We start from the raw sequence: 26977 nt of genomic DNA, 5'->3' as shown, positions 1-26977 counted from the left end.
ACACACACACACACACTAGTGGGATGGGGTGGGAGCTATGTATACAGAAGGAGTGACCAGTTACTTGTTCAACCATTAAATTAAAGAAAAAAAATCTATAGACATCCTGTAACTATGTAAAATTTAGAATTTCATGTCCAGAAGCCAATTTCTGAGCCATATAAGATTGAGAACTTAGGAAAATTTTAGTTGTGTACTTTGAAGATGTCCACAAGAGAGAACCAAAATTAAATTATCTATTTAAACAATTATCAGGGGAAATAAGCTTTTGAATGGAAGCTTACTGTTGTGTAAGTGATAAAAGGCAACTTTGGTTCTGAAACCAGATTTGTACTAAGTTAAGAACAGAAGGACAGCACACACTCAAATCATCATCCAAATCAGATTGCTTTTTTCTGAGTTTGGGACCCATTTTCAGTTCTAATCATAAAATAAAAATTGCTACTCATAGGCCATAAGCTAAAGTCTCCTCAATTAATCTCCTGTCTTCTGGACAGGTGTTTTAGGGGGATGTCGTTTCATCTCCATATTGGAGACTGCTCATTATTTAGGTAGCTAAAAACCCAACAAAGCAAACACTGTCATTGAACCCAGTCATTGTGGGAAGCCTCGGGACCAAACATGTAGCTCCTAAAAGGTTACCCTTCTGGAAAGTACACTTTGGACATCTGAGCAGAATACCCTGAAACACATGACCTGCTGAGCCATCTCACTGACCCAATGGCTGATTTCTTGTATAACATTTTCACCTCTATTGAGGTATCACGGATATTTACAAAGGTACACAGTTTTAAGTGTACAAGTGTACAAAATGATGACTTCCGCATTGTGGAAGCACTCAAATAAGGAAGTTGAATCTTACCTGCACCCCAGAATCCTTCTGCTCTTCCCACTTAGTCCTTACTTCCTTCAAAGGTACTCACTATCCTCAATCACACGCTAACTTCTACCCTAGAGCATTTTTACGTGGTTTTGAATTTCATACAAAGATCCTCAGAGTGCACGCACTAGGGGTCTTACTTTTCTAGTTCAAATCATGTTTGAAAGATTATATCATTGCAGATAGATATATCTGTGTCCTTCTCATGGCTGTTCAGCACTCCAGATGTGTATATACATTTTCATTGATTCTATAGTTGATGAGAATTCGGACTGTTTACCACTTGTTCCATTACAAATATCAGTGTTCAACTGTTGCTTCCATCTTTGTCATAAACTTAAGAGTGAAGCTGCTAGGGAGAAACTGTCACACTGTGTGCTGGAGTGGTTTCTGTCCCCCAGTAGAGTACAAACATGTTGATCCTGATCCTAAGGCTTGGGTTCTGTGGTCTTTTTATGCTGTCAATCATGGTGTCCATGGAATCAAGGAATAATTGCGACTTGTACTTCCCAGATGCCTCCAAAGGTGAGTGAGTTTCTTCCCCTGCCATGTGTTATCTTCTTTTGTAATGGGTGCTTTTACACTTTTGATTTTGTTTTTTGTTTTCCCTAGAAATGTGAGCTGCCTGTCTTATTTATTGAAATGATTCAAAAATTCAGAATATGAATTTTATGTTGGACATGTTTATTTCAAAGACTTCAAAATGCAACTTGAATTCTGATACTTTTGATTAATAGCGGTACTAAGTTTCAAAGTTGTTCAAATTTCAAACTTTTCTCTTTCTGATGTCCTGAAGTCATCATCAGCCATTTCAAGATCATCACAATACAATGTTGCCCTGTTACTGACAGGATCTTCAAATTAACTGCAGTAGGCACATTTAACACTCTTAGTTTATACCTTGTGTTTCCCAAAGTTGGCCATCAGGGATCGCCCATGGGACTTCTTTCCACTTTCCTTCACATCCAGGTTCTGCATAAATAGAAGCATAACGTTAAGGGCTTTCAGACATTTTGTTCTGCTTAGCTCTGGCCGGTGGCAGGGGACCCTCTCTTCTCTTTCCCTGCTTCATTTCTTTCCACTTCCCACCTTGGATATCTCAAATATTGCTGTGTAGGATGCCAGAAGAGGGACATTGTCAGGGATGCCAGGACACAGCAGCTGTCTATGGCATCCCAAAGCTGGAGCCTAGCTCTCAGAACAGCCAGTTGTGCCAGCCCTCAGTTCCTATTTACCACGTGCCTAAAATCAGAAAGTGGTATTTTGAACATCCTGCATTGAGATAAATCATCCAGTTAAGAGGAGTTTAAATTTTGGAAAACAGCCAGAAGTAGGTAAGAGCCATATCTGCCAAGTCCAGAAAAGCCTCACAGCGAATACTGCTGTTTGGGGTTTTAAAGCATTATAAATAAAACCCAGTCATATCCCTTTCATTCACTTAGGGAAATCACTGTGAAGCTTATCTGTGCATTGAAACCATTGCCCTGGTGCCAAGCATCAGAGAATGGAATTTCAGCCTTTGAAGGCTTCTCACATGGGTGAATTTCCCAGGTAGAGATGGTGAGCAAATCTCCTTTTGTGCTAGCCCTTGTATGGGGCTGGAGGCAGAAATGTCCCTGCTGAAAGGGTTAGGATGCTTTTTCAGTTGTCCCTAAAATTCACTGTGTGGAAACCTGCAAACCCTACCTACCAAGGGCACTGGCTAAACAGAGAGAAACCTGTGAATACAATAAGGGTCCATAAGCAAGATGCAAAGAAGCTACAAGAAGTACCTGCTGAAGCCATAGACAGATATCACAAGTGTGATTCCTGGGAGAGATGGTAAATAAAAACTCGAGAGCTGGTTGGTGATAAAAAAAAAAAAAATCCAAAAATCGGTAAGGGGTAGGGGCTGGGTCTTACAGGGTTGTTGACTCATTTTTGCCTACTTTATGTGTGTGTGCTGCCTATGAAGACCTATTAATACTGATCACTAACTGTTCAAACCCTATGGGATTAGAAAGCTAGCTATATTGGACATTGGTCATGGGGATGACACTTGTATCCCTAAGCTAGGAGAAACAGTACTGCCACCAAAGCCACTACCCTTCTTTTGGCTCAGTTTTCTCATCTGATAAACAAAAGAAGAACGAGCCAATTAACCTGTGAGTTCCTTAGTACTTCTTCGAGCATGTCTATTGCTAGAAGGACTATGTCACTTATTGTCCCAACTAGAATGATTTAAGAGTAAAATTGGGCACATGTAATAGGATACCAGGACAACAGTACACAGCAGAGCTGTCTCATGCCATCTGAGAAAGGAGCTGACTTGAGTTGGAATGACTACCCCAGGGAAGCAGTACGGTACTGCGTACATTCTCACTCTGTACTAGAATTTTGTTTCTAAAACTTTATGAGGATAGATACAGAAGTTTGAGAAGCACTCCAGAAAGGAAAAATGCTCAGAAAGCAAAGAAGAGGGTATGTTTTGTCTTTCCTTGTTCAATAGGAATTGTCTACCTGCTTCAGGTGTGCATTTAAGCCTTCATGTGTAGCCTTGAGTAACGCCCTCACTGTGAAACTGTCTGGATCTTCTTTGTCTCGAATCTGAGACTCCTTCAACAGTGACTCCAGCTTTTTCCGTATGAAAGACTCTACCTGGTGCTCAGTGGTCCCGTTACTCTGCAAACAATCAAATCATGCAAAGAATCCCCTGAGAAACAGACTCACAATACTGAGTTTATAATCTCAGGATCTCTCAATAACCTGTAAGAAAATAAGATATTCATTGAACAACTTTGTTTCCTCCAGAGTGCCTGATTATCAAAAGCTCACCCTCCATCAGCACTGTTTACCTGGCTGTATAGGTCCTCACTGCAAATTCACATCGTTCACACTTACAAAGTTTTATTCTATTTCATTTCACTAAAATAGAGTCTGAAGCCTTGAGAAATTAAGCCAATTGCTTGAGGTTTACAGAGCTAGCAGTAACTGAGGTAAGAGACTAAAACACTCCTCCCTGACACTTCAAGATTTCACCAGAGGACAAGTCAGCGAAAACTTCTGGAGACTAAGCTTTCTAATTCTACCTAGTTACATTAGAGTAAAAAAAAATCTATTTTTAAAAAATGACTTCCTTCATTGGGAGGCAAAGAATGCTATGAAGTTCCAAGGCTGCTGGCAATTCCGGGACAAATTTTCTCTCTGGTTTCCAACTCCTTGATGTCATTAGAGGGCATACAATACTGACGGGGGCTATGACCTGTGATTATGATTATTTTTAAAATCACAACCAATTGCAAGGCTTTCAGAAGCAAAGCAATGCCAGATTCTCACACAGTGTTTAGATGGTCAAAGCACATCCCTTCCTGGAAGCCCATGCTGCACAGTGTCTAGCCTCTGTGTCTTCTCACAGACCAGCGGCCCCAGGCTCTGTGCACTGCCCTTCTGCTCTTTAGCTGCTTTCACTTCTCCCTTTGTCCAGATCTGCTGCAGTTGCCAACTGGTTATTCAACCTGTTGCCAAGGAACATCCCACCAAAGCATTCAGTGACAGTACCATCCCACAGAAACAAGGCCCACATTACTTATTACTAGGAGGCCTATCTATCTGACCCCTGTGGAATAGATGGCTCTTTAATTCTCAATATATTTCACAAAATCCTATAAGAACAAGGCACTATAAACATCATAGGATTTTTTTTTTAAAGAACACCTATGCCATCAGGGACTGCTATATTTCCCTACTTATATCACATACATTAATGTGTTTAAGATATTCAATCAGCAATGCATAACACCCATTATAGAATCACGCTCTGAAGGAGACACAAAGATGAAAAAGAGCATGCACTTGATCTTGGAAGCGAATGTGCACAGCCCACCAGTCACAGGGATGCTGGGAAGGACATACCATTCCTGCTAGATATGTTTTTGTGTACTTTGTATCAAATACTGATTTTTGTACCCAGAGGTCTGGTTGCAGTCTGGAATTTGGTATTATCATTATTATGTAGCATCTCCTGACTCAATATTCTGTAAACATTGTTCTGCATCATCTTCTGATTAGTTAAGCAAAGAGCTGAACAGCCAATAGCTTGACAGGAGAAGGGAGTCACCATCAGAACATAGATGAAGGAGGAGGTCAGGGCAAGACTAGGATGGCAGGTAATGACCACATGGCTGGGAAGTAGGCCAGGCCAGCATTGTCAGATTAAAATAGTTCAGAATCTGCCCAGCTATAGTGCCTGAAGCTTTTCATATAAAAATATAAAAGTCTATATGTTATTATTTGGGGGCAAGGGTGGGCATAGAAAGTCTAACTTGTACAGCTGGGGGACTGAGAAGTCCCCAGAGCAAAGGCTGACCAGAGAGCAAAGTGTTTAGCAGTGAGGAAGAGAAGGGCTTCCCTGAACAAAGGAATCAATCATGCCCTTTGGCAGTTCTAAAGAGAAGGACTTTGGTGGCTGAAGAACTTGAAAGCTTAGAGATGAGGCGACTAAGAGTCCCACATAAATACTACTTTAGGAATAACAGCAATATGGAAACATATATCAAAGGAGGACAGGGGTCTGCAGATGAAATTCCAGACATGCCAGTTGCCAAAACAGGTACTAAACAGTAGCCAGGCTCGGGTTCTGGGGAATGGAATAAGGATCAGAGAGAGTTTTGGAGGCAATTCACTTTGACTGAAACAAACTTGTACTGAATTTCTGCCATATGCTTGGGGAGAAACACTAGCAAGGGTGAACCCATGGTCTCAGTCCTTGATGTCATAAAGAATTGCTCATACAGTATGCGTCAGGCATATGAGTACCACCGGTTCACAGAGGAGAGACACCTCACCTGCCTGGGGAATTCAGCTTCTTGGCATGAAGAAACATGAAGTAAGCTATCTTAAAAGAGGAAAACATTGATATCCTATGGCAGCTGAAACAAACGACTCCAACTTAGCAACTGGAAACAACAAATTCATAATAATATTAGTCCAGAAGACAAAAGTTTGCAGCAAAGTAGGGCCACAGTCCCTTTGGAGTTCAATGTCCCTGAGCGGCTCCCTACAACCCCTGGCTTGTGGGAGGAAGCATAGCAATAGGTACCGAGGTCTTATGTTGTCTTCACCTGTGTGTACCCATCTGTTGGTCTTCTCATTTTAAAACATTTGCCATTGGATTCTGGCAAACCAGGTTATACCCAGGACATTCTCTTCTCAAGATCGTTAACTGAAGAGAGTTAGGACTTTGCTCTTGATTGGTCTTCAGCATACAGGAATGCTCTGGCTAGTTTATCTTTTATCCAGACCTCTAAAGCTTTCTCCACTATCAGCAGCAAGCCTGCTTCATTTTCTTTCCACCTGTATATATAATAGACTAGCACCCCAATGTCCTTCAACAACCTTTCCTTTGTATTTAAAACTTGGCCAACTGCTTAGTGTAGGAGGCCTTGCTCTTGATATGTCTGTTTCTGTGCCTGTTTCTGTGCCTTTATCCCTGAGATTCATCATCTCCTGCTTCAATTTGAAGAGAGAGGCATGCAACTCTTCCTTTTGCCTGAGCACTTGGGGGGGGGGGTATTGTAAGGCTGTAATTAACCTACTTTCGATACCAATGTGTATCAGGGAAAGCCCTAGCAAAGCCCCAAGCAGAATAATAAAGCTGGGGAATAGCCAGTTTGTGAATAGTCCAGAATACACATATTAACAAGTCAGGTGAGTTTCTGGTATCACCAAAACAATGCGAATACTAACATCAAATATCAGAGATCACCACATACGATGACAACATAGTCATCAAGCTTAAAATATTGTGAGAATTACTAAAATGTGCCTCAGAGACACCATGTGAGCACATGCTGTGGGGAAAACTGGGCTGATATGCTTTCTCAGTGCAAAATTGCAGCAAATCCACTTGTAAAAAATGCAGTATCTGTCAAACATAACAAATCGAAACTCAAAATATAGTATGATTGTCTGGAAAGTATGATCTGTACCAGCATACCTTACAAAGCAATGTCCTTTAACAGCACATTATCCAAACCACCCTACACCCTCCAAGGTAAGTACTCAGGCCTGCCAAGACCCACTCATAATGAATGACACAGATAAAAAAAGACTCAGAGCTCAACCAAACACAGCTCCGTGAGTGATGAGCCTGGGATAAGCTGCGATGCTTCCCAAGCAATGCAGCAGCCGTTCCTTTTACACCGCGGCAGAAAGAGATGAATACTTGAGTTGAGTTGATGTTGAGTTGGCTCATATTTTTTTAACAACCACAATTCCTATTGTAAAACATGGGAAATAGTCTGAAACCCTCTGCAGGAATCATTGAACATATTTCACTTAAGGTCATGAGTGGACCCAACAAAAGAGCTGTAAGCTCTCTAACTCCTCGTGTATTTGATCAAGTGCCCTGGAGCTGGAGGGGAGGTTTATAGAGACAGAAAGGAGAAGCTTGCAAATAAAAGCTTGCAAGAACACCAGGAATGCCTAGAGCCAGTCTATGAGTGCTCTCAACACCGTTTTCTTTCTTCCCTTGCTCTGGGCCTCACAGAAAGCTGGATACATGAGGAGCTGGACTCTGGGCATATCAGCAGAGTGGTACTAAAGGTACAAAGCCCAGGATGGTGGTAGCCGGAAGAATGATGACCGGCTAACTAACACAAGAGCTATCATTATTCGCTTCACATCCTCTAATCCTGGGGATTTGCAGAAGGAATGAGAGCCCTGCCTGGTGATCTTCTTTTCTTTCTGTGATTTTCATCACTACGAAATTTTCAGCCACAAGGAACAAAGAAATACGCAGCTGAGGTTTCATTACGGTATTATCATTCAGTCCTGGAAGCCAGCAGCACCACTAAAAGAAAATTCAGGCAGACACCTGACCTCCAGACCTATCTGCCACTGTGCAGCTGTGGCAGAGACCAACACCGAAAGCTGTGTGTCTTGTTCTTTTGTTTCCCTGGGCCTGAGAAAAGGATGCTGCAGTGGCAAGAGGGAGAACAGTCATTTAATGTGGTCAGGAGCAGTTTCTCCCAGGGTTATAATGAGGGCCCCACATTTAGTTATGAGAGATCTAGGAATGTCTTTCATACATACATATATACATACATACATACTGATAATAATAAAAGCAAACAAACACATTCTCATTTTCCCATAGCACATCTTTTCTAAAGAGTCATTTGGAAAGGAGAATTTGCCCCACACAAGACTAGAAAGCAGCAGGAGAGAGATTGAGCTAGAGACTGCTGATGTTTCACTAAACATGGAGTTGCTAGGACAGTGGGCAAGATTCCCAGGTACCACCCAGACCAGTATCAAAATGTCTGGGCTGGGACATAGGCACTAGGCACTTCTGAAAGCTCCTTGTCATACCAATATGCAGCTGAAGTTGGGGACCTTCTCTAAAAATAAAACCAAATGCCTTTTCTTCCATTTAGTGCTGGACATTGGCAACAGGAAGAAAAACATGTCATCTTCCCCTTCAAATGCCTTATAAGCTTCAAAGCTGTTTCCTTAAGGCTCGGGTTTAAGTACAGCTGCTTTTCAGCCATCTGAGTCTGCATTGACCTCCTCATACCAGTTTCATAACTTCCCATAAAATATGTTCTCCTTTTCAAGGATCATATCATAGGACAGAAAGAATTAGAAGCATGCAGGTCCCCTTCTCTAGTCCTTGTAATCGTTGCTAGGATATGACCTGCTGAGCATGTGACATTTTGTCTCAGAGTGGACACAGGGGTAGCAAGATCTCAGAGCCCCAATGGAGGACTCATGCATTCTACAAATGCTGTTATGTTGGAGACTGACAACGTTCATAAATCTTCTTAAAATGTCTCAAAGGCAAAATGATGAAGTTGCAACTACAGTCATGGGAAAGGGAAAGTGATTAAAATGTTCAGTGGGAGTCAGAGTGAATTGTGGTGTATAGTATAACGGAATACAATGGCTATCACATGTGATAGGTGCACTGGGGCTCAATTCGTGCTGGAAGGCTTGGGTTTGTGGGATGAGCTTCACGCAAGAGATAGCTGATGTTTATGATCAACAGTCTGGCTAAACACAGATTCAAAGAGTTTTAAGAAAAATGCAACTGAAAAACTCAACAAAAGAAGAAGAAGAAGAAATAATCAATGAAGTTGAAATTCAGATTTAGGAGTGGGAGGTCTGTGTGGCCCACTGGCATGGGCACAGAGGATCCCATAACTGTGAATAATGGTGAGCTGGCTGCCTGGAATCAAATCTGCTAGATGATTACACTGTGGCAGAGAGGAAATTGCCCCTTACATCTCTGAGCTGTGTGATTCTTGGGTCACTGAACACATTGGCTTTACCCTGTGGCTTACATATTATGAGCCAGATTTTCTCTATGGCTGAAGCTACAGAATAATACAAAGCAGAAGCTTAGAGGAGGCAAGTACAGCAGAAAACATTCATTGAATAAGCAAAAAACCAAACAAACAAAAAAAACCCCAAAATGACAAAAACAAAAAAACAAAAAACAAAAAAACAAACGATAAAAACCTTCATGGGGCTTGAGCAACTGACAGATTAGGAGAAAACCTGCCTCCTGTTCAGCAGGTAATGTTGGGTAAGCCACTATACCTACTCTATTCTTTGTCTTGCCTAGGACTTTCTCTCCATATATTAACCTGGCTAATTCTTTTTTCTGATCATTAGTTAAGTACAACTTCTAAGGAAACACTCATGTAGACATCGAAAATTCAATACACACACACACACACACACACACACACACACAGATACACACCATTTTTTCCTTTAGCACTTACAACTAAAATACTATTTATGTCCCTTATTTGCCTTGTTTCTTATCTGTCTCCTTCTTCATTCATTAATGTTTAAACCCCAGGAAGAAAGAACTTTCATCTTATTTTATCCACACCAGTATCATCTGACATCAACAAAGGTAATGACATATCTACAACATGAAGTGCTCAGTAAAAACTGGTGACATCTATAAAATATTTTAATAAGCTCATGAAAGTTAATGTTTAGGGTCCATGAATTGTGCTAAAAGCTTTATGTGTTACAAAGCTTTAGGTGGGGCTTATTCACCTAACCATACAGTTTCAACTTACAGCTGAGGTTAAGGGCTTCCCTTACAGGAATGGCTTTATAAGTAATGGCTGTTCCATATGAACAACCTACACTGTACAATGTTTTGTAGAACAACCTGTTTTGTAGAAATATGATCATAGGTCTTTAGTCTTCCATGGAGATAAGACAGCTGAGCTTCCTGTTGTCTGGTGGAGTATAAACTGACGGGTTACAATACTCTCAAATTCTAACTTAGGACATTCATTGTTTTTCTCAAAAGAGCTCAAAAATAGAGCACAAATGTTGCATAAGAACTTTTTACTAAATATGTTGAGTGTGTGTGTGTTTACATGTGTGTGTGTGTTAACATACTTCCTTCCTCTAAATACATAACAATAGAGCCCTCTGTAACGCCTTGTAAATTGGGGTGCTGCCCAGCTCCACTCAGGTCAAATAAAAGGTCATGGCTATTTCAGTGGAACCATATTCTAAAGCATCTACTCACATCAAAGTACAAAAAGCAGCCAGGAGATTTTGAGCATAAGCAGAGATCCCCAGAGTTTACAGGTGTAAATATTAATCTGATTCCAAAGAACAATGAAACTTTATAACCACAGATATTTATTATAGGAAATTAAATGTTTTGTCAAGTATGATTGTATTCTATCTATTGCAGGAAGACTGGCAAATTCAAGGCCAGCCTGGGCAGCAAAGTGAGACTGTATCTCAAAATACATAGTTTAAAGTAGGCTAGGGACATGGCTCAGTCATAAAGAACTTAGCGAGCAAATACCGGGATGTAGATTCAGTCCTGAGTACCACAAAAAAACAAACAAACAAACAAACAAAAAAAAACAACAACAAAAAAAACCAAAACAACAACAACAAAAAAAACAAAAACAAAACACCAGTCTCAACAGATTCAAAGAAAAACTAACACAGTCAAGAGGATCTAAAAGCCAGATCAGCTTCCTTTGTATGCAGCAGTCGATACTGCAGTGTCACAGAGACAGTAGTTAGAGCCCCCTCCTCCCATGTTCACAGAACAGCAGCCCCACACTGATGGCATGCAGGGCCTTCTGCTTCCTCTGTCAGTTGGTAGACTATGCAGCTAGCAACTGGGGATCTGGAGAACTAGATGCAAAAGAATGAGAATCAGGGAGCCCTGGCTTACTAAGTAAGACATTAAAAAGTTAAATTATCCAGAGTCAGAAGAAACCAGCCACAAAGATAGCACATACCTTGAGTGGCATAGAAAGAAAGCTTAATATAGTAATTAGACTTTCATTTAGGAAACTATCTAGGATTCTGTGACCCATTAGTTACAGTATTTCACTGAGCTCATAGAAACTACTAACAGAGAAGACATGAATTCGGTTCTCAATTTTTGCTTTCTTTTTAAACTGAACCTCCTCTATTTCCCCGCTTCAAAGTGCTTTAAAGCCAAGGAAGAATTGTCCATGGAGACTTCAGCTGTCATTAAGCTTTGTCTTCTTTGAAACTAATGTCAGTTCCCATTGTTACCTCTGCGGTGAAGCATCAGTTACTGTAGTTTAGAAGACTGTGTCTTGTTGTAACAACATAATTGTTGAATTAAGGGTAATGGTGTATATTAAATTATACAGTATATACCTGGGGACACAATAATGGTTCTGATTTCCACGAAGTACCACTTTTCTGTAGAAATGAAACTATACTGTAAAGCCTGCAATGTTTTGGTCTTTTCCCGTGACATGGGAAATCATGTGACTATTGACAGTGAAAGGGACAGAATTTCTTCAAATCTTAGAATTATACAGGTCAATTAAACTCCCCTAGACTACATGGCAAAATATACATGCAGACCCTTTATGTAAGGAAAGGTCCAGATCCCTGGGCAGGTGGCTAACTTCAAACGCCATTCTTCTTAGGATGTGGCTGATGGACCATTCAGCTAAATGTCCCAATCTTGGAAGGGCTTGGAGATCATATGGGCCAAGGTATATTTTCTTGGTGAAGAGTTTGGCATTTTCAAAAGCAGAACCAGTTGTAGCTGGGGCCTGAGGCCGGCCTAAGGTACCACAATGGAAAGACAGTATTTATTTGGCAGGGATGGCAAGATCTCATCTACTCATGTTCACCAAGAAGATTGACAATCTAACCACAGTTTGACTTCCAACCTGATTAGAAGGTGTGGCCTTGTTGGAGGGACAATGTCACTGTGGGGAAGGCTTTGAGGTTTCAAACACTTAATCGAGGTCTATTGTCCCTCTCTTCCTGCTTCCTACTGACTCTCAGCTACCTCTCCAGCACTATGTCCGCCTGCATGTCACCTTGCTTCTCGCCATGATGATAATGGACTAAACCTCTGAACTATAAGCCAGTCCCAGTTAAATCTCTCCCTTTATAAAAGTTGCTATGGTCACATGATAGAAAGCCAGAAGGATTCACTACTAAAATGGCTCCCAGTTCTAAGGCATAAGCTCCATGACTGAAGTGCCTCACCAACTGCTGGGTGCCAGCACAGAGTAATTTTAAAATAGTATCCTTTAGCACTACAGACGCCATATTTGTGGAGAGTTTCACATACCACCAATGGGGCACCCCATTCTTTCTGCAGTATGTAAGGGACAGAAGCGGTGGGGAGCCAGGAACTCACGTAATGCAGCTTGAACTTGCATTCATCTTCAATCTCATCTGCACTGTCCTCATCGGACACTTCTCCTTCCTCTGCATCATCCCCAAGGTGATACGGCAACTTCTTGCCCTGAAACAGATCAGAACGTCCCATTTGAAAATAAAAATAAATTCATGCCAGCCCCAAAGTAGAGGCAATCCAAGTGTCCACTGGCAGATGAATGGATCCACAAAAAGTACTCTTCCCCCACGGAACATTACCCAGCCTTTAAGAAGAACAAATTCTGATTACAAGATGGATGAACCTCAATGGCATTATGCCAGATGACATGAGCCACAGGCAAAGATTTCATGATTCTACTCACACAAGGCACCCAAACAGCAAAAACAGACACCGAATGCAGAATGGTGATAGGGACAGGTGGCATGCAACAAACAACTGTCGCTGAATGCATATGGAGTTTTGGCTTTCCAAGATGAAAATACTTCTGATTATTTTGTTCGCTATTCTAAGGAGGAATGAAGTATCCACGAGTTGGTCTTCCTTCTTCTTGATTTTCTTGTGTTTTGCAAATTGAATCTTGGGTATTTTAAGTTTCTGGGCTAATATCCACTTATCAGTGAGTACATATCAAGTGACTTCTTTTGTGATTGGGTTACGTCACTCAGGATGATATTCTCCAGATCCATCCATTTGCCTAAGAATTTCATAAATTCATTGTTTTTAATAGCTGAGTAGTACTCCATTGTGTAAATGTACCATAGTTTCTGTATCCATCCCTCTGTTGAGGGACATCTGGGCTACAGAGACAAAGTTTGGAGCTGAGACGAAAGGATGGACCATCCAGAGACTGCCCTACCCAGGGACCCATCCCATAATCAGCCACCAGACACAGATACTATAGCATATGCCAGCAAGATTTTGCTGTAAGGACCCGGATATAGCTGTCTCTTGTGAGGCTATGCAGTGCCTGGCAAATACAGAAGTGGATGCTCACAGTCACCTATTGGATGGAACAGAGGGCCCACAATGGAGGAGCTAGAGAAAGTACCCAAGGAGTTGAAGGGGTCTGCAACCCGATAAGTGGAACAACAATATGAACTAACCAGTACCCCCAGAGCTCATGTTTCTAGCTGCATATGTAGCAGAAGATGGCCTAGTTAGCCATCATTGGAAAGAGAGGCCCCTTGGTATTGCAAACTTTATATGCCCCAGTACAGGGGAACACCAGGGTCAAGAAATGGGAGTGGATGAGTAGGGGAACAGGGCGGGGAGAGAGTATAGGGGACTTTCTGGATAGCATTTAAAATGTAAATGAAGAAAATATCTAATAAAAAAAAGAACATACTTCTGATTATACAACATTTTGTCTAAAGGAAAAGAAAAGAGAAAAGGAGAATTCCAGAACTTGGAGGTTGGGCTTTTCAGCTTGTAGAAGAGGCTGTTCTGTTGCTTTTAAGTTACCCAGACTATGAAATTTTATTTTAGTGGGCCAAAGACACTTTGGCCCCTGGGAACAGCCTGCTTTCCTCAGAGGACAGGGGAAAGCTGTTCTTAGCAGTTGCTGTCTGGTTCCTTCACACCCAACCCTTCTTTCACAGAACAACAATGCAGCTTATACCACAGTCCCAGGACCATGCCATTCTCAAGTCACTAATACATTTCAGAAATCACAGACCTTAGACAGGGAAAACTCTCATAATGAGATGGGAAGAGATCTGAGTTACAATATTATATTCATGCCCAAGTATCCATGGGAGACTGGCGCTGGAACTCTTCTCAGACACCAAATCCCAAAGCTGTTTAAGTCCTTCCTGTAACAATTTGATATCTGCACACCACGATGTGCATCCTCCTGTTCAATTCAAATCACTTCTAGGCTACTTATCATACATAATATAACATAAATGTTATGCAACCCAAGGGAAAGAAACCTGTGCAGGTTCAGTACAGATACAGGAGGTGGACTGTCTGTACCCAATATGATCTCAAAGGTCTATAAAATCACCAGAGTAATTTGGAATACAGTCAATTGTTAAGAACAAGTATCTAGGGCTCTGGAGATGCTCCACAAGCAAAAGGATGTGATGTTGGAGCCCCAGAAGCCATATAAAGCAGGGTGGTAGTAGCCTGTGTCTGTAATCTCACAGCTTCTATGGCAAGAAAGGAGACATTATGAACTAACCAGTACCTTCGGAGCTCGTGTCTCTAGCTGCATATGTAGCAGAAGATGGCCCAGTCCACCATCATTGGGAAAAGAGGCCCCTTGGTCTTGCAAACTTTATATGCCCCAGTAAAGGGGAATGCCAAGGCCAAGAAGTGGGAGTGGGTAGGTAGGAGAGCAGGGTGTGGGGAGGATATAGGGAACTTTCATGATAGCATTTGAAATGTAAATGAAGAAAATATCTAATAAAAAATGAAAAAAAAAAAAAAGAAGAAGAAGGGAGACAAGACAGGGGAATTCCCAGGAAGTTCATAGGCTTGCCTCAAACAAGGTAGAAGGCGAGCACTCATACTTATATCTGTTCTAAGACAACGACCTGCACCCCTCTCCCCACATACAAACATGCACAGGCAAGCCCGTGCAAACACACATGAATGTGTTTTGATGTTGTTTTGCTTTTTTGTTTGTTTGTTTTTTCGAGACAGGGCTTCTCTGTATAGCCCTGGTTGTCCTGGGACTCACTTTGTAGACCAGGCTGGCCTTGAACTCAGAAATCCGCCTGCCTCTGCCTCCAGAGTGCTGGGATTAAAGGCATGTGCCACCACGGCTGTTGTTTTGCTTTTTTAAGAGGAAATACCTCTGTGGGTTTTCCCCCTCTTCTATGTTTCCCAATTTATGTTCAAAAACATCCAAAACACCAACAACAACAACAAAAAAAGCCAAGAGAAGGCAGGGCCCACGGCCTGATAAGAGCGAGCTCTAAGGTAGGCTTCTGACTTGAAAGCAAAAGGAATATTAATAGGATATTAAGTTGCTCCCAGAATATGCTGTAGGGCAGGGATGGTCAGAGACAGGCTCTGAGGCAAATGGCTGAGGCGGTTGCAGTGAACAGCCTCCAAATGTCATCTGTCTCTTCTGTCTCTTATCTCTGTCCTTCTGTGGTACTCTCTTCTTGAGTGTGGGATGGACCTAATAAAGATAAGAATAGAGCAAAACAATAGGGTGTCTATTCTTCCTGAACCTATCTTCCTTCTTATCCTTCCATATCCAGCCATCCTCCTAACCCCCACATCTCCCCCTCTGTCTGTCTGTCTGTCTGTCTGTCCTCTCTCTCTCTCTCTTCTCTCTCTCTCTCTCTCTCTCTCTCTCTCTCTCTCTCTCTCTCTCTCTCTCTCTCTCTCTCTCTCTCTCTCTCACACACACACACACACGAGTGAGCTGTTCAGTGGAAAGAACCACATAGCAAAGAACTAGAAGTCTCTAGTTAAACACCTGTAAGAACATGCCAATCACTGCCACCAACTGACCCTAGAATTACAGCTTTCTCCTCCCAGTCTACCCTGAGGTAACTGTGTTTCCATCTGACACCTTCACTGTAGCCTTTTAGAAAGCTTTGAGCAGAAAACACAGCAGGGAATATGGGATAATGCCTGCTACTTCATGTTGCTAATTTTGGGTTCAGTTTGCTATGCAGTCACAGATGCCTAACATACAAATAGAAGCAGAGGGTCAGACCTAATCTAGAGAAAATGCCTTTTGCAAAACTAAGGGGCAGAGATCACTGTAACTTCATCATCCATACAGTGGCCTTGGTAACTGCTGGCAGAATGGCTGGTACCATTGGCTTCTTCCACCATCCCTCAGCAGATGGCTCAGTTTGGACCTCTGGTTTCTTCTTCAACACCAGATGAAGAGTCGCCTAACTGGTAATTTATAGGCAAGGTGCACCCCATACTTTTAAGAAAAGTTGAAAAATCTAGCATTTTAAACTCAAAACAGAGATAGAGAAGTTTGAAGTATGGAATGAATTTGATAACTGATTCTGCACAGGAATGGATTGTAAGAGGCCTCTCTTAGTGATGCCCTGAAACCTCCTATATACCCAAAGCCCATGACCCTGGGCTTTAGCACTGTGATAATTTCAAAATGATTAGATAACCTATGTAATAAAAGCAAAATTAGATAAAATGTTTAGTATTTAGAGATTTAAATATGTTCTTTGACTTAAAGAATGGCATTTCTAAGACTCAAGTGGTCAGAACGTATTTGTGCATTGATGTTTTAGTCAAGGTCTTATATACCCAAGGCTGGCCTTGAACTCACTTTGTAGTGGAGGATGATCTTCAGTTTCTGATCCTGCTGCCTCTACTCCTGTAGGAGTTACAGGTGTACATCACCAAGCCCACTTTGGGTGCTGATGGGAATTGAATCCAGAGCTTCAAACATGATAGGCAAGCATTCCAGTAAGAACAACACTCCTGGCTCCAATTTGTGTACTGCTAATGGTGGGCCTGCTCAGAATAAGAATGCATATATAACAAAGTTTGGAGCTGTGATGAAAGGATGGACCATCTAGAGACTGCCATATCCAGGGATTCATCCCATAATCAGCTTCCAAACGCTGACACCATTGCATACACTAGCAAGATTTTGCTGAAAGGACCCAGATATAGCTGTCTCTTGTGAGACTATGCCGGGGCCTAGAAAACACAGAAGTGGATGCTCACAGTCAGCTATTGGATGTATCACAGGGCTCCCAATGGAGAAGCTAGAGAAAGTACCCAAGGAGTTAAAGGGATTTGCAACCCTATAGTTGGAACAACATGATGAACTAACCAGTACCCCGGAGCTCTTGTCTCTAGCTACATATGTATCGAAAGATGGCCTAGTCAGCCATCACTGGAAAGAGAGGCCCATTGGACTTGCAAACTTTATATGCCCAATACAGGGGAATGCCAGGGCCAAAAGAATGGGAATGGGTGGGTAGGGAATTGGGGGAGGGGGTATGGGGGACTTTTGGGATAGCATTGGAAATGTAATTGAGGAAAATACGTAATAAAAAATATTAAAAATTTAAAAAAAAGAATGCACATATATATATGTATATATATATATACATACATACACACACACACACACACACACACACACACACACATATAAATGATTTCAGGTATCTTCTATGTAGAACGCTCCCAGAAAGTGAGTTCATCTTCGTTGCTTTAGAGGATATCTGTAGAGCTGCTATGAGGATATGGTGAGCAGTCGCTGAAGCGGTAATCAGACACACTCAGCAACCACAGACACAAAGATACCAGCATCTCTCATGCATTCACCACTGACCAAGTTACTCAAAGTCAACATTTTGTTGGGCACAATGACAGACACCAAAGTCTACCTGTGCACAGACATTTAAATACCCCCAAAGCAGTTTTCTCTTGTAAAATAGCCTCAAAACCAATCCATTTAAAATAATGCTCAATAGAACAAAACTAATAAATGCAAAAGCATCATTGAGCTATGAATAACTCTTCTCAAATGATGCACATGGTTCCAGCTCCACGGGATGGAAGGGTGCCATGCAGCCAGGCATGAGGAGTGAGGTGAATACAGGCTTCAATTCCCCTTTGTTTCAGGGTGGCATGGGATGAAGGGATTAAAAACAAAAGGTAGACATCATATAATATCCCCTAGCAGAGCTCATCATTCCTTTTCATATGTTTTTAAAGAGGCTGCACACTAACTCCTATATTTTTGGCCAGCTTTTCCATACTCCTAGCTCTTAAAGATCCTTTACTCAGGCAGAAAGAAAAACACTTCAGAACGACATTGTTGCTTTGCCTTTCTTTTTGAGACACAGCCTTGCTCTCTGTAGCCTGAGCAGGTTTTGAACATGTAACCTTCCTGCCTCAGCCTCCCAAGTACTGGGATTACAAGCATGCAATGCCATGCCTTGATAAAAGCATTGCTTGCTTTAACATGTTATATTAACAGAGTTGCCCATGGAAAGAGTTAAAAAAATTAAATTAGGACCCTTTCTGGATTGAACTTGCACAGGTCCTATGTGTGCTACCAGTCTCTGTGAGGCCAATGTGCATCACCCTGTTGTGTGTGGAAGCCACTGTTTCCTTGGAGTCATCCATCACCTCTGGCTCTTAGAGTCTTTCCATCTCTTCAACATAGATCCCTGAGCCCCACTGGGAGAGGTTCGATGAACCTTAGATCTCTGATGCATCTGGGATACCTGTAGCCCATACTGCTGCCAATCCTTCCAAAGACTGCCTCAGACCTTCCACCTGTAACATTCATTCTAGTGCCCTTAAGCCCTAGGACAATCTATACTAAATGGCCATGGTCTAGTGTTAGAGAAAGTGTTCAATAACTGCACACTGAATATCCATCATGATCTCCACTATCCAAAAGCGGGGAAAAATGAGACATGGCCTGGAATACACTGTGCAGGCCAGGCTGGCCTCACACCCACAGAAATCCGCCTACCTCTGCCTCCCAAGTGTGTGCCACTGTGGCCAGCCAAAAGGAAAGATAATAATCAAACTGTCTGAGTCTACATTTAATTTCCTGACTGTTGGGTAAGGAATATGGAGTATTCACAATATTACAAAGATAACACTTTGATTTTGTATGCAGAAACCAGGTTTTAGCACAGCAGTTACCTCTAGCCAGACTTGGGCAAGTTGATTTTAATATTACCTGTCATGTTATTGAGATGTTTTTTTTTTTCACCATGCATTTACATAAGACCCTGCCAGCACCTCTCTGATGGACTCTGGATGGATACTTCTAATTTAATTGGTAGAAAAAAAAATCAGTTTTCAACTGACTCTGAAGATTTCATTATCTTTCCAAAAGTTTTATACTGTGGTGGGCTCTTTCCTTGACTTTGCCTCTCCTCCATCACGTATATCCTTTCTAAGAAGCCTTGTCTACTGCTCTGTTCTTTATCTAACCAAGATTTTAGTCCAAAGGAAAACACTCACTGGAGATAAGTGAAATCACGAAGCCGAAGATCTCAAGGAGCTGTCATTCTGGCCACCATTTGCATTAATGATATTCACTGCAGTAGGTTTCCTCCCTTAGAACATCTGTGATGCCATGCCATTCAGCTCATCCCCTCTTCTCTCAAATACACAAGTCCTGAGGGGCGCGTTATGTCTGGGCCCATGTTTCTGTTTAAGCAGAGTGCTTTCTCACACACATAACCAAGACCGATCAACCATGAAGATTTTTTTCCCCTTCTGACAGACAGTTATTGGAGCTTGAAATAGAAGAAAAGAATCAGAACAGAAGGCCTCCTACATGGAGTCAGGGAGCTTTCTCCTCTCTTGCACTCACTTTCCCATGCACAGCTCTCTGTGTGAACTCCCCCAGACTTAAAATAGCTTGCACAGCATGAACAGCCACAAAAACAAATCCATCGCATGCAGTCAGCAGTAACTTGCCTCTGAAGGGGTGCCTCTACATTAACATAAGATGCATGGACAGATACCCTTCACACATATGGATTCTAATTATTTCCCTTTTAAACTTTCTTTTTTTGTCAACAAGGAGGAAGAGGTAGGTTGATCATTACTGTTTTAACGTTTGGGCTGTAATCCCGTAAGTAGTTACCTTCACTAGGATTTTGCCTTTCAGACTCTGAGGGCTTGGAAGCTGCCTGCACTCTCCGGTGTCTACAGATGTCAGATCCAGTTTGTCCTGGAATATACCTTTCAGGTACTGAGCAATCTTCCTCTGCTGCTGAATGCTGCAGTGGTTCTCAATGGACAGGATAACCGGGAACCTGAGGGAACAGCAACAATGCCAAGGGCGGTCAATGGTGACAGTGCACAGGGATCTTGGAAGCCTGGAAATAGATACTGTACTCATTGCATCATTCAATTCCAGGCAACTGAATGGACAATACTACTAATAAATAATGCTAAAAGGAGAAAGAGTAAGCATGCTCTGAAGAAAAAGCTCCTCAAAGCAAATATACATTGCCAGGCACAATGCTGCAGGATGGCTTAGTTTAGTATCAAGCAAGAAGTGAGGAATATAATACATGCACGTGCACATGTGTGTGTGTGTGAGTGTGTGTGTGTATGTGTGTGTGTGCATGAAATCTGAAGCTTAAGGAAAGAAAATCCATGAGGTCATTTTTTTTCATATTTATTCACAAGTATAAACACATCAAAGAGGCAGTTGCTTACTCTAAAGACATACCGGTCCCAGCTTGAGAACTAAGGGGAAAAATAGTGTGATGCAAGTTTGTTTTAGTATCATTAAGTGTCAATTGTCAGGCCTCCTCCAAATTATTTTTATAAAACTGAACACCAGCTTTCAGCTAAAAAACCAAAAACAAAAAGCAAAAACCCTGTCTCAGTGAGATGGGTCTGCCTCAGCCAGTAAAGGCAGCTGCTGCCAGGCCTGATGACCTGAACCTGACCCCTGGCACCCACATGTGAAAGCAGGGAAGGGATTCCTGCTGGCTGTCCTCTAACACCCACACGTGCAGTATAGACCTCCACCGACCCACACATGTAAATGTCTAAAAAAAAACACCAAACAAACAAACAAACAAAACCCAACTATCCACTCTATAGCAACACACAAGTTTCAGTACAGAAAATGTAAGGTGGCTCCCAAAACCGACCACATGCTAAGAGGTTAGCAGCCAAAGCATGAAACAAACAGCAAACCAAATCCAACAAAACAAAAACAAAAACAAACAAACAAAAAAAACCCCAAAACTTAGTTTTCTTTCTAAATACACAAACCAATATTTGAATTACCTAATACAATAGTGTAAAGGGGGAAAGAAAGATTTCTTTGGGTAAGCACAAGCTCCACAAGATGGCCCATGACCTTTGAATTAAATTCTGCTTGAATTGCAACACTCTCAACACTCATGCTGAGGTCACAGAAAGGTGTCTTGCCTTTCTGACTGTGGTCTGCCGGCTGGTTGGGCTCCCACATTTCAAATCCTCAACTCCCATATAAAGAGTTCATGAGTGTCTTGTGCTGCCAAGCAGAAGGCTGGTCTCAACAAGAAGGGATTTTGAGCCTCATTTCACCAAGGGACATTGGTCAATGTCTGAAGGCCTCTTTTGGTAGGCACAATTTAGATAGGTTGTATCTGGTGACGCTGGAGAAGCTACCAAATGCCCAACAATACCAAGATGGCTCTCTGCCACATATGATCTTGCCCCCAAATGTTCACAGTGCCAGAGTTAAAAGGCCTTGATAAAAAGGAGAAATTGAAGAGAGGAAAATAAAAGGGCCAAAATTTGTTAATGTCCTAAACAAGTACATAATATTCTCATTTAAAGTATTTCCTACTTTAAAGTTGTATTTACCACTATTTTATGTGTATGAGTGCTTCACCTGAATACAGGTGCCCTCCTATTGCCCAGTGAGGCAAGAAGAGAGTATCAGATGCCATTGAACCTGGAATTAAAATTGGTTGCAAGCCAAATGGTGTAGGTGCTGGGAAACAAACTCAGGTCGCCTGCAGGAGCACCAAATGCTCTTAACCACAGAACAATCTCTCCAGCCCCTATAGAGCATTTTTTCCTAAGGGCACTGTCTTAGTCAGGGTTTCTATTCCTGGACAAAACATCATGACCAAGAAGCAAGTTGGGGAGGAAAGGGTTTATTCAGCTTGTACCTCCACATTGCTGTTCATCACCAAGGAAGTCAGGACTGGAAATCAAGCAGGTCAGGAAGCAGGAGCTGATGCAGAGGCCATGGAGGGATGTTACTTATTGGCTTGCTTCCCCTAGCTTGCTCAGGCTGCTCTCTTATAGAACCAAGACTACCAGCCCAAAGATGGCACCACCCACAAGGGGACCTCCCCCTTGATCACTAATTGAGAAAATGCCTTATAGCTGGATCTCATGGAGGCATTTCCCCAACTGAAGCTCCTTTCTCTGTGATAACTCCAGCCTGTGGTAAGTTGACACAAAACTAGCCAGTACAGGCACTTAAACATGAAGTCAATATTACAGGCACCAGATGATCCTCTGGGGTATGGAGTGGTACTATTTTATAGAATGTGAAATACTAACATGTAAGAGTCATAAAAATCAGAGTATCAGAGTTTGGAAGGCTTAATTTAGCACTAAATACTTCCACATAAAAGATGCCAGAAACTAAATTTGCTATGTAGCAGGAATAGCTTATTTGAAGGGCAATTCAATCTCATGCTTAATTAATAAGACCAAAATATTAGAAATTTTAAAGGCCAGTAGTTTCTAAAATAATTTTTGCAATCACAATTTTATTTTGCTTCTTTAGTTTAAAAATCCTTTCTTGTATGCTTAGTATATTTATGGAACTTGCTTAGTAGACCAGAAATCAATGATTACTGAAATACAGTGCCACATTTTCAATAAGTTTACCATCTCATATCTATATAAGAAGGCAAGTTATCAACCTTTTTTATCATGGTGCTACATGCTATGACAGATATATGTTCAGACAGCTAAGTATCAAGAAAGGGGAGATTCGTCAGCTGTGGGTCAAGATAGGCTTCCCAGTAGGGCAGTGCTTAAATAACTTGGTTGTATAAAAATGAAGCAGGTGATTGGCATTGTGGGAGGGGTATCGGGGGGGGATACTAGCACACTAGGTTGGAAGTTATAAAAGCTCCAGGCTTGTTGGAGAAGGTAGAAGGGAAAGATGGCCATTGTTAGCAGATGCTATGTTTCTGCAGAGCAATGACAGAAGAGGATGATACTGGAAGAGAGGGAAGAAGCCACAAATGAAGGACATGAAGACATCCTGGGTGCTGTGGACACTTTATAAAAAAACACCAGAACAAGAATTCCAGCAGCATTTGTGTTTCAGAAAGGAAGTATAGCATCAGTACAGAGTATGAGCCAAAGGAGAAATGAGAATTAAGAGAAGGCAGTGAAGTCAAAGAAAGGATAAATCCATGTGTTGGATGTCTTATGTATCCTGAAGTGTCTAACATTCAGCATTTTATTATATTATGATGCAGTGTCATAAAACCGTTATGGGGCAGGAAAGATGGCTCAGCAGATAAGGGCCCTGGGTGTTTTCTCAAAGAACTGGGGTTCAATTCCCAGCACCTACAAGGAGCCTAAGAATTATCTATAATTTCAGTCCCAGGGGATCTCAAGCCCTTTTGTGACCTCCACAGGCACTTCGTGAACATAGCACACAGATATACCTTCAAGTAAAACACTCATACACATAAAAACTAAAGTCTCAAAAGATTACAAACTATTATGTATAATAGCTTGTTTTCAAGCTTTATGAGTTTAGAAGTTTAAAAGCCATTCTTTGCAAAGATATTTTCAAAATGACAGGATGAGAGACCATGGTATTAAGAAATGAGTGGATCATAAGAATCCATAAACTTGGAAGCCATAGTACTTGCTTCCAATCGTTGCTGGGAGCTGGAAGAGAGCTGTGGCAGTAGGAGTGAAGCTGGAGGGTGTAAGGAAGGAGTGGAGCTCCGGCCTAGGGGTCTCCACAGGGCTAGGTCCTAGGTGAGGGAGCTTGGATCCCAGGTGTTTCTCTACTTACTCATTCTTCACGAATGCATGCTTGTTGATGGTCTCCACAACATCTCTGAAGAGAATTTTTGAAGTGAGAGTATAACCATGGTGGACCACTGGCTCTCCATCTGGGCCATCCCAACAGTCAACTGCCAAAAACAGAAGTTCACATCAACAACAGATGATGTTTGGAGTTCCTTAATATCTCTGGAAGTACCAGAAACATTTATGACTATTAGTAGAACTTATACATACTATAGTTTTCACAAAGATGTAAAGAGAGAGAATTGAACATTCTGGCATACTTTATGAGAATAAAGAGAGAGACAAAGGATTTAAGGTTTTTTTTTTTTTGAGTGCTTATAGTTTACAAAAATATCAGGCTAGGCTCACAAGTAGATCAACATACATCAATTTTTCTCTTGGAAATTTATCAAAATTAAACCAAATATATCTAAGAATATGATCTTTAATTTTTTTCTTCATTAACGAAAATGAATTGAACATCTCCATATAAATCTTTTTATCTACAGGTTGCTTTTGATCCCAGCAACAGATAGCAGTTCTGCCTGAGCCTGCTTTGAGGTCTTACAACTGCAGTGTCACGTTTTACCAAGGTCTCCAGCTAATGGTTAGTCAGTCTATAGATTTCAGACTTGCTCACCTCACAACCATGAGAGCTGGCAAACTCAGCAGAGATCAGCCTGCCTATGCTGTGAGGATTAAAGGGATGCACCATCATTCCCAGCCTGAAGTAGACATTTCTAAAACTTTGTGGCATGGCAGCTGTAGTGATCTCTTAGCATAAGATCTTCCTCACATGTTAGTGCTATTGCTGGTGTTAACAAATATTCTGCACTTTCAGTTGTATAGCATGCATAATTCTGTTTAGTGTCTAATAGTTGATAGTGATAATGAATAATGGTGTTACTAGTTCACATTATACTGTACTGTGCTTTTAATTATTATTTCAGAGTGCATTTTTTCAATTTATAAAAACATTTATTAGAGAACAATAGGCTCTTTTCCACAAGCAATAGTTTCAGAGAGATCACTTTTGCTGTGTCTCTTGATCATATTAAGAAGCAGACTAATCCACACCACTTAGGTTTGTGCAAGCCCACTCTGATATTTGGCAAAATTGCCTGACACATTTGGAGAATGTATCACTACCATCAGGCAGTGCATCACTGTGTGCAATTTCAACACCTCTTGCCCTGACCTATAATCCTATTTTTAAAGCAGAAATGATATAGCAGATAATATATTAATATCTTTCAAAGAAACAGTGCAAAATTAAAAAGGTGCATCAATACATGGTTTGTTCTTCACACCAACGTATTTTAACATCATCAGTCATGAAGCAGTATTCTTCTGCTAATATTTAAAATACAGGCACACGATCCACAGCTGATATAGGTAGTTTCTAATATTTTGTATCTGAACTAATCTGGTTTCTGTTAATTGGGGATAATAACACACCAGAATAGCACTGAGATTCAGACAGCCAGATTCAAGGCAAGTTTCATGTAAGAGCTAACAATGTGCTGGGGTTATTGGCAAAACAGAAATACTCTAACAAATCTAATAAGACACAAACAAGCCAGGGACTACAGGGACTGTTTTTCAACCATATCACACAATTAAGAGCCCAAACACTCCGATAAAATGTTTGTCAGAGTCAAAATCATTCTGAGGCCGAGTGGCTAGTCCAAGAACTTTTGTAATAAGGGAATGTACAGAGTTCCATCATGGTGGCTGTCAGGGGAAACAGAGAAGGCTGAGTGTAAATCCACTTTAACAGCATTATAGTCAGTCCATAATAGCAAACATTTCCCATATCATTAAGCAACTTAGGCTGGAAAGCAAGTGAATGAATGGTAGTATAGAAAAAGAACACAATCTGTTTGATTTTCTAGCAAAACCACCTAACCACAATGACTTGTCAGTCTCCACAAGACACCAAACACACTCTGAAGGAGAACATAATACAAGAAATGGAGATAGCAAAACACATCATCAAAGTAGAAGCTCGGAAGAAGATAGATGCCAAAGTCACAATATCATATATACATTGCTCTCCATTTTAAACTTTAATTCCCAGAAAAAGCTGTTTAAGAAAATATCTATACATTTAAACATCTCTATCTGTGACCTGTTAGATTCTATAGGACTGGTGTTCTCTAGGTCAGATGTAGGTGTTTAAGAATAAAGCCATCTTCATCCAAGTCTAAGGCAGATGAGTGCTTCTGGCATATAAAGAATTCAGTGTGTCCATACCCAAGTTGCAGATAAGAACTAAGAACTTCATGTCCATGAAACAAAGAAATTGTTCAGAAACTGTAGGGTATCCTGTGACCAAATTTTAAGCCTTTAGAAACAAGTAAATATTGGAGTGCTAGGCTTATACGTGAACAAAGCAAGTACTTCCTTTTAAGGCTAACCTCCCTCTTTTCAGTACGAGACATCTACTGTGTCAAGTCATTCTCTTGTGATCTGCTGGTCTTTACTTAGTCTCTCATGGGCTGTTCAGAAAGAGTACCAGTTTCCTGGAGAATACTAGATGAACAGGGCTTGAATCTCCAGCTTGCATGCTATAGGAACTACAGTCATTTACCTAAATCTGTGTTGAAGTTTCCTTTTAGTAACTTATCCCATACCTCCTGATACTCGAGGGCTTAAGTGAGAACAGGACCTGTCCACAACATCTAAGTAGAACCTGTTTTTCTTTGCACAGTCCATTGAAGTTCTAGGTGACAACCGAAGCTTCCAATATGAAAATGATAAAGTTCAAAGCTGATCAGGCTCGCCAAGTACGTATGAATAGTCTCCTTAACAAAGACTTTCCAGAAAGGGTAGTGGGACACTCACTATTCTGTTACAGTTTATTTTAATAAGAAGAATTTCAAATCAAATGCCAAGAGAGGCATTTACTGACAGAAGCTAGTGGAGAAAGACTTGGAAATGCAAAACTG

At 41.3% G+C, this 26977-nt stretch overlaps 1 protein-coding gene across 6 annotated transcripts in view; it reads right to left on the bottom strand.

Annotated features, from left to right (window-relative positions):
* The window catches only part of Plch1 (phospholipase C eta 1), a 209478-nt gene that overhangs the window by 23897 nt on the left and 158604 nt on the right, over nucleotides 1-26977 (bottom strand). For all 6 annotated transcript variants that reach the window (XM_085835856.1, XM_085835852.1, XM_085835853.1 and 3 more), the window contains 5 exons: nucleotides 24031-24151; nucleotides 20107-20278; nucleotides 12555-12662; nucleotides 3380-3541; nucleotides 1781-1852 (listed from right to left, as the gene is read on the bottom strand). In XM_085835856.1, coding sequence (XP_085691982.1) covers nucleotides 1781-1852; nucleotides 3380-3541; nucleotides 12555-12662; nucleotides 20107-20278; nucleotides 24031-24151 — 635 coding nt within the window. The remainder of the gene's footprint in view (nucleotides 1-1780; nucleotides 1853-3379; nucleotides 3542-12554; nucleotides 12663-20106; nucleotides 20279-24030; nucleotides 24152-26977) is intronic.

Source organism: Mus caroli, unplaced genomic scaffold (assembly GCF_978045245.1).
Source record: "Mus caroli unplaced genomic scaffold, Mus_caroli_1 scaffold_3, whole genome shotgun sequence".
NCBI lineage: Eukaryota > Metazoa > Chordata > Mammalia > Rodentia > Muridae > Mus > Mus caroli.
This window is presented reverse-complemented; position numbering and strand designations above follow the sequence as displayed.